Source organism: Triturus cristatus, chromosome 7 (genome assembly GCF_964204655.1).
Source record: "Triturus cristatus chromosome 7, aTriCri1.1, whole genome shotgun sequence".
NCBI lineage: Eukaryota > Metazoa > Chordata > Amphibia > Caudata > Salamandridae > Triturus > Triturus cristatus.
In genome coordinates, this window is record NC_140590.1 from 1594343582 (window position 1) to 1594352969 (window position 9388).

At 39.4% G+C, this 9388-nt stretch overlaps 1 protein-coding gene across 1 annotated transcript in view; it reads left to right on the forward strand.

The window, feature by feature from the left end:
• The window catches only part of TUBB1 (tubulin beta 1 class VI), a 55872-nt gene extending 46690 nt beyond the window's left edge, over positions 1-9182 (forward strand). The window contains exon 4 of the mRNA XM_085619455.1: positions 2635-9182. Coding sequence (XP_085475581.1) covers positions 2635-3722 — 1088 coding nt within the window. The 3' untranslated portion in view covers positions 3723-9182. The remainder of the gene's footprint in view (positions 1-2634) is intronic.
• Positions 9183-9388: the final 206 nt, after the last annotated feature.

Sequence of the window (9388 nt, forward strand, 5' to 3'; positions counted from 1 at the left end):
TACAAAACCAACATCGAACTCCATTTATCTGTCAGGTGATGGTTTCTTATTGATGCAAGAACTGTAAGCTTCACTAATGAACCCAGTACAGGGTCTGTCCAACCTGATTCTAACCCTATCAATACTATGTCAGACTTTTCTTCTCTAAGGTAAATAACATAATGAGCAATGCAGCAATGTCCACTAAAGGGATGTTCTTGAGTGCTGGGCAATTGCCCTATTATAAACAAGTAGTTGAGTGGTCTATGGTTAAGGGCAGCCAATTAGGTTTCCCTCACTGAAATTAAATGTGACTGGTCCTATTGTATTAATGGCTGATGGCCATACACGTTATATAAGACTTTCTGTATGTCATAAAGGTTTGACACATCCACTGAATGAACATCTTGACTATTTGACATTTTAAGGGCCCTTATACGCCTAACTAGAGTTACAATGGTCAGAGCCGCCCTTAGTAAGCCAGACCGAATATCCAGTTTTTGGTTTGTTCGTCTTGGCATCATCTACATTACAGTGATTGGTTGTTTAGTTTGTAGTTTGTGTGTAGTAAGTGCATAGTCATACATTTGATTGAAAATGCCTTGTACTGCTCTTGTTTTTAGACCTCCCCCCAGCAGTGTTTGGAAGATCTCTAGGAGACAAATGCCATTCTATCTACATAGATCATATAAGCAATATAATCTAATGGGTGGAATAGTAGTTTATTTGACAATTGGAGCTTTGTATATCTTAGAAAAGGTGTAAAGCACAGATTGTTACAATACCAACAGGATCAGTTAGATGAATTCAAAGATCAAGGAACTGCCCCCTCCAGCTGCGGAAGAAGGTGTTGAAACATGTTGACTTCTTTCCACTCATAACGGTAGATCCCTGAACCTGCTACTACTAGGTATTTGTAAGACAGCACTTGTTTGAAACATTTGTCACATACATTAGAAAGTTCCTGCAATAAATGTGGACAGCAAAGAGTAGTGCTGCACCGGTCGGGGTCCTGAATTTATGGTGAGTCGTGCACCTTTGTGCCTAACCAGATTGTACCACCACTAATTGCCTGTGATTTTGCTGTAGAGTAGGCAGTGGAACCCTGAAGAAAAATCAGGGTCCAGGGATCTTGCAACCTCCCTGGTCAATGACCACTTCTGGTAGAAGAAAACAGGACAGAAAGTATGTGGGCAAAAAGGACCTCACTTACACCGAGGACAGGGACACAACAAAATAGGCAGAGGCTATCTATCACATCAGTAGATGAACAAATTATAGGGAGGGAGTGCGGTAATGAAATAAAATACATTAGTCGACCTCCCTGGCTTCCGTTGTCTGTCTGTCCCTATTCTTACGTTTAGTGATGAGAGTCCACGACACTACATTGCCTCCTCCACTCACTCTTTTTGTTTGGTTCATGCACAGGACTTGAGCAGCTGCAATAACCCTAACACAGAGGGTATCGCCAACGTTAATTATGTTCTTCCTTCCCCTCAGCTCTAGACATACTTTCTTGGACCGCACGATACTTATCTGCTCTTGGGCTTCTCCGTCTCAGTGACTCCCAGCCCACAGTGCTCTTACTTGCTCTTCCATCACCTTCTATTACTTGGGTTTGTTCGCCCCTGCCTCTGGTTATCATAGATCCAGCAGTTTCAATGTGCTAGTCCTGTTTTCAGGTTGCATCTCCAACTGTTTCTTTGGTGTCTCCATCTCAATGGGTACCTTGGACTAGAGAGAGCCTTTGCTGTCACCCCAGTGGAAAAGCCACCTGCAATTAACTGCCTGGAGCATCATCACCACATTCATTGGCCGATACATTAGTTATTGTATTTCAACTGTGGGTTGGCTTTCGTGTTGTGAAGAACCTGCAAGTGAAGAGAATTTCAATGCAAGCATGGCAGCTTCTCTTTTAGAGTTAGTCTGCTACAGAGTGTAAGTTGCTGACAACTGGCTGCATTGCATAAATCCTACTTGAAATCACAGAGCAGAGCAGTGTTGACCACATTATGTATACGCCAAAAACAACTGAAACAGTGGGCATAATTAACTTAGGGTGTCATTTAAAGCCAGGAGGGCAGGCCCACCAGCTGCCAAGTTGGTGGAGACCCTAGCATCCGACCTTCTGGTGGTCACATAGTACATTTGACACATGTGGCTGCTATCCAATCTAAGCTCACTCTCATTTCATGGGCCTTAGAAAGATGAACGGCTGAACTAACCAATCTGAATGTGTAACTGGCTAGCCACACATTGATCTCAGATGTCAGGATATTAACATATGTGTGTATATTTTCAGTATTAAGATATAATACGAAGCAGAAAATTGTGGGAAATGTATAGAAATGTACATAGAGAAGTACACCGATCTAGGTAACTAGACAGAATGCTGCCAATCTGAATATACAGAATATTAAACTGTCATAGACTTTAAAATCTTCAGATACTCATAGGAGGGGTTTGGTAAAGCTATGATGTCATGCTGTTTAGCAGCCTGGCTATTGATTGAGAACTTGCAACCTGTTGAGATGCATGACTTTACAAATGTGTAGGTTGCAATCTGTGAGAATTGTTTTTTTGTGTTTCATTTTCTTCTGTCTAGATACATTTTCTAAGTGTCTCATAGGCTATTTTACTGTTTTCTGTCTGCAGGGAATTCAGGTGCTGGCAACAACTGGGCAAAGGGCCATTACACCGAAGGAGCTGAGCTAGTGGAGTCAGTGTTAGATGTTATTAGAAACGAATGCGAGAGTTGCGACTGCCTGCAAGGATTTCAGTTTGTCCAGTCGCTAGGTGGAGGAACGGGGTCTGGCATGGGAACCCTTCTCATGAACAAAATCCGAGAAGAGTACCCTGATAGAATCATGAACACATTCAGTGTCATGCCCTCACCCAAGGTATCAGACACAGTAGTCGAACCATACAACGCCATCCTCTCCATCCACCAGCTAATTGAGAACGCAGACGAGACCTTCTGCATCGACAATGAAGCACTTTACGACATATGCTTCAAAACCTTGAAGTTGACCACCCCAACCTATGGAGACCTCAATCATTTAGTGTCGATGACGATGAGTGGCGTCACAACTTCTCTACGTTTTCCTGGTCAGCTCAATGCAGATCTACGGAAGCTGGCAGTAAACATGGTGCCCTTCCCTCGCTTACATTTCTTCATGCCTGGGTTTGTACCCCTGACATCTCGTGCAAGCCAGCAGTACCGAGCTCTCACTGTGCCCGAACTCACCCAGCAAATGTTCGAGGCACGCAATATGATGACGGCATGCGACCCTCGCCATGGGCGCTATTTGACTGTTGCTGCCATTTTCAGAGGTCAAATGTCCACCAAGGAGGTGGACGAGCAAATGCTAGCTGTCCAGACAAAGAACAGTGCTTACTTTGTGGAGTGGATCCCAAACAATGTCAAGGTGGCAGTTTGCGACATACCCCCTCGTGGTCTCAGACTATCAGCTACCTTTATTGGCAACAACACCGCCATTCAAGAGGTCTTCCGGCGAGTGGGTGAGCAGTTCTCTGCCATGTTCAAGAGAAAGGCTTTTCTGCACTGGTACACGGGGGAAGGCATGGACGAGATGGAGTTTACTGAAGCCGAATGCAACAACAACGACCTGGTGTCCGAGTACCAGCAGTATCAGGAAGCTACAGCTGACGTGGAAGGGAATTTTGAAGAGGGGGAAGAGGAAACCGAGCATGTAACAGAAGTAGTTGAAAAAGTGTTTTAGATTCAGCAAATAATTCTAGAATACAATGGACTTTTTTCGGACTGCATTCATATTAGGCTGATATTGGATCAGCATTCAATGAGCGAAATTCAGAGGCTATTTTAATCCTTCTTATCAAGAGTCCAGGACCTTTTTAACATCAGAATTATGTTAAGTATGCGAGTTCTTAATTAGGTCAACCAGACAGCTTCAGAGACAACCATGTCTTCTGCTTTCCATTTACAAACAATCCATGCTGGTATTTAAGTCTTTATTCGCAATTACAATGACTGGACTGTAAAGCCCATAAGGCATTGATTCAGATTTTCAGATTTAGAAATACATTTATTTATACCATAGGTCTTTAAACAGCAAAGACATGATACAACAAATATTTAAAACTCATTTAAATACACATCATCAGCTATACCATTATAATAGCCTTATTCCCACCTGAATCCTTACAACTTCCACAATACAGCATATATAAAAGGTACCCATAATAGTATAAACTCAATAAAAAACTGTTCTAAAAAGTATTTCTTAAAACTAATAAAATACAAAATAGTTTTAAGATCAACAACCATCCTAACTTTAGGCCTGACTTTTAACCGTCCATTTCTTTTCCCAAGAAGGACCTTTTTATCGCCCTCATGTACTTTGCAATGGCTATCGCTATATCAAGGTTTGGCATATCCGTAAGGAGTTCTGTCGCTAAAGAGCGCGAGGCAGCACTATACTTTAAAAAAATGGGGTGTAAAAACAATTTCCGCAGATGTAAAAAATATTGACAGTCCAATATGATATGTAAATTATCACATTTTGTACCCAACCTACATGAGCAATTACCATCAAGTCGTAGTATTACTGATTTTATACTCCCATTTGATACACAATGATTACAGCCTATTCTCCATCTTAGAACTTCATCTCTAAAGTATCGATTGGGTAATGTATCCAGATAGGGGTACCAGGTTTCTTTCTCCCAACTGTTCATCATAAAGTTCATTGAAACTTTCTTTCTCAGGTACCCCATACCTTCTAATCTCGATGCTTCCTTCCCTAATGTTCTGAGTTCGCCCTTTGTTGCTTCTAATAGAAGAGTCTGCGGATCAATGCTCACATTTAGATTTTTGCAGACCAAAAGCATTTTCTTTCTCACCTCTTTGGCCCATTTTAGGTCACTATGCAGAGATTCATTCTTACACCATTGTGATACTTTCATGTCTTCTCCTGAACCTAATCTTTTCCAGAACCTTATGAGGGCCACTTGCGCCATTGCATTCCATGATGTCAAGCCCAGCTCCAAACGGATTGCCTGAATCATAGAGGAGGCAGGTAGTGACATTAAGGGTTTTAAACATTTCCCTTCCTCGATATCCCAGCTAGATTTCCCACTGAAGCACAGGACTTCTACTCCATATAGAAATTGCGGGGGTATCATTGCATCACACGCTTTCAACAATGGTCTGTGGGACAGTTCCCCATAGAATCGGTTAAATTTTCTCAGCCCATACACTGAAGGGCATAAGGCATTGAGTTACGAATTTAAAATCTATTACGTATGCTGTAATGAAGAGCTGTCCAATGGTAAAAATAGTATGCGTACTTAGTTTTACAGCAATGTGAAATCCACTCAAATTTATGTAACAAATACATTCTTATTGGGTCACATACAACAGCCCCCCCTTCCTATAATACTAGTCACAAAAGCTCAAAGAGTTTTAGTAGTGACCTTAGTCAGCATGGGTGACCACTCAGCTGATTACATAAGTCCTAATGTCTTAACTTGATGTCCTTTGATATGGAATAAATCAATAGTCCATATAGGAGAGGCTGTAGTGGGCGGTACGTCGACATTTCGGTTTCTTGTTATCTAAAAAGTACATGAACCCATCTTAAGGACAAAGTGTTGAGTTTAACATCAATTAAGGACCCAAAATAAAACCTAGAAGCCCAACTAAATGCATTTAATGGGACTAAACAATGAATTCCTGGGTGCAGTTGACAGAGCCTAAGCTATATACCTCTGAGAAAACGGGATGGGGTACGCCAACAGTCAACACATCTAAGAAGATGGGATGGAGTACGACAACAGTCAACACAGCTGAGACGACGGGATGGAATATGACAACAGTTGTAGATGTACAAATTAATCAAGAGTCCCTTGATTGATTCAGGCATTTAGGACTGTTGGCGCACTCCATTCAGTATTTTTAGCGGTGTAGAATTGGGACAAAAGGGAGCATATATCAATGTGCGGTAAGCGGGCACAAGGTGATGTCAAAGAGACCGGAAGTTGTCCTGTGTCAGGCATCAGCAGCTCAAGTCCTGCTTTTATTCTTTGCTCTGTAGGATATGTAGTAGTATTTCTATTATAAATGCAGTGCTACAAGTACCAGACCCATTCAAGTAATTTGTTTAAAAAGGGAGGATGCTCAGAGTACCATATTAAAAATGGCAAATTTTGTAATGGTATGTGCGTACACAGATAAACCCAAGAAGCTTATATAACAAGCACAGGCCAGAGCGAAATTTCCACTATGCTGGTATAGCCTCACATAATGTTCCCTATTTAGCGTTACACTTGTTACGAAATTGTGCTTCCACGCCATGTTGCGTAATTACACACTATTTGCTCAAAAGAGGTAGCGGAAATGTACTGGAACGACACAAACAACCAGAAAGCGAGTGGCTACTGTCTGCAGCACTTGTGTTCACAGCACTTTTTTGCTTGAAATGCATCCTTGGCCCATTACACGCAATTATCTATAAATCTGAGTAATTTTTCAGAAATTATGCAAATTCAAATTATGCGAAATTTATACACCCCTAGTTACATATAGGCACATATGCACTACAGGTGTCTAGTATGTGTACCTTTTTTGCGAAATTCCATGAAACATTTGTGTAATCACATAAAATTATACTTTTAGAGCAAAATGTAGCTCGTCTGTATCTTAAGTGACTTTGCCACATAACATGAAATTCAGGAATTTCACTGGTGTGATCTCTCAGCCCTAATACACACACCAGCAGGAGAGCCCATACGAAACATTCAGCCTGTATTTTCCATGCTTGGACTTTTTAAACCTATACTTAGAATGAAAAACAGAACTACAAGTGACAGGATGAGTCATTTTGCAACTATGCACATGGATAAAAAATGCATAATGAAAAACAAATTCATTTCCACTATATGACGTGAACAATTTTAGTTACCTTTGGCTTGGTGTATTATGATGTTCTCTGATTTTTTGGGTTTCTACATTCTGATTAAAAAAGCAAAGAGGGGGAGAGCAGGAGAACGCAATATCTACAGAGATATGGCTCTCTCCTCCCCTCTCCCTAGTGTCGGAGCAGAATTTTGCTGCCAAGCACCACCCATATACCTTTGCACCATAAAAAATGCCCAAACCAGAGGGGGGTGGGCAATAATGGCCCAACTGGACTCAACCCACCGGGTTGACAAAATCCTGGAAAAACAACCCTAGTACCAAAATGTCATGAAACACTGTAACAATAAATATTACAAATTAGTGGAGAGTCCAAAAAGGGAATACATAATACTACTGATTGAAATAAAGAACAGTTACATGTATTTGTTGAACATCGCAATACAATATTAATTTCATTAGTTCTTCATTTTCATTTTTCAAGTTCTTATCTTCACGTAGTACATAACATTACTTCCAAAATTTAGTGTTGCTAGTTAAAATGTTATTGATGTAGTACAGTCTAACAATTTCAAATTTCAATAGAGTCACTATCCATTCATATCATGTGTTATATTAGTTTTTTTGTAATGTTGTACAGTCAATATGTGTTTTGTGTCTTAAAGTGAACTGCCACTTCTTCAGGGCTGTTAAGAATTAATATTTGCTAAATAATTAGAAAACTCAAATTAATTGATAAAATCAAAAAAGCACAATCTCAATGTTCTCATACATTATTTTGCAAATATGAATTCTTAATTCGCTTTATGCCATGAAACATGTTGTCTGTACACCATCAAAGAAACCAATTATTGCACTTGATATGAATGGAAAGTGACTGTATTGAAATGTTTAATTGTTTGACTGTACTACATCCGAAACATTTAAACTAGCAATACTATATTTTGGAAGTAATGTTATGTACTATGTGAAGCTACGAACTTGCAAAATTAAAAAGAGGAAGTAATTAAATTAAAGTTGTACTGAGATGTTCAACAAATAAATGTGATTATTCTTTAATTCAAACAGTGTTATTATGTTTTCCTTTTTTTGATTCTCCACCAATTTTTAACATTTATTGTTCCAGTGGTTTATGAAACCTTTGCGTTCTACTTCAAGGGTGTGTTCGTGAGTCTAGCATAGGTTTTGTACTGAAAGGGTAACCTTCCAGTACAAAATACTATGCCTACACAACTATTAAATCTTTTCCTACTTTGTATGTGTGCGGTGAACAACCATTACAACGCAACTTTTACAACGCACTGCCATTACAACGAAACTGTTACAACGCAAATGCTGTGACAACGCATGCCATTACAAAGCAAGTCTTTACATCGACTTGCACTAGATGGCGTGCTAACATTAAAAATAGTGTAGTTTACTATCCAAACACCTTCCCTACTGCAACGTGGACTGGAGTTAGAATAGTAAATTACCCTTTTTTAATGTTAGCACGCCATCTACTGCAAGTCGATGTAAAGACTTGCGTTGTAAAGACTTGCGTTGTCACAGCATTTGCGTTGTAAAAAATTAGTTGTAACAGCATGCGTTGTAAAAGCATGCGTTGTAACATCATACATCCTATGTGTGCTGTACAGTGCAGCACAGATGCAACGTTGGAAAGGAGAAATTAAAACATTTCTCCTTTTCATGCCTACTTTCAAATGGCGTTCATTTTTGATGCAAAACCCTGTCTCATGTTTTTGGTAGATAGGGTTTTACGTCAAAAACTATAGGTGGTTGGCCAGGAAAGCCCAGGTGCTTTGCGCTACTTTGGGTTACTTTTTGGCAATTTCCAGTGCAAATCAAGTTTTGCGCTGGGAAGTAAATAACAAAAAACCTTTTGTGTGATTTTCATATAGATTATGATGCAAACATAGCGCAAATTTTTGGTAAATTCGCCCCTATGTGTTTTAGAATTGCTTTTAAATATCTATTTAAAGAATCGATCTCTAATCAGAAGAGAACGTTTGTTTTGATATTCATGTGCAAACTTCATGTTAAAATTAGACATATTGTGCTTTGATCAAAAACCGATTACATTATTTAAAAGCTAGGATTCATGTTTTAATGTTTTTTAAATGATGTAAATAATAGAACTTTCATTGATTTTATGAACTAGACTAGATAACTCACGTTTCAATTATATTTCATTTCAACTCAGTCAGGGAAAATAGTAGGGTTTGTTTTCATGTTGGTTTTTAAAGTTTGTGAGTAAAGAATAAGTATGTATCGCTTTTATAAAAGGAATATTGATGTTATTACATGATGTGGTTCATATAGTTTTCGTCTTTTTATAACCAAAAAGTCCATGCTTCTAATCATGCATGGCCCTGTCTGAAGCGATGGTTATCACACCAGATAAAATCCAACACAGAGGTGTTCAGAATTTAATGGATGCGTTTGTTATTGTGTAGTGCAACGTTTTGGGGGACACAAGCAGATTTTGAGGCTTAACGCACCAAAATGCAG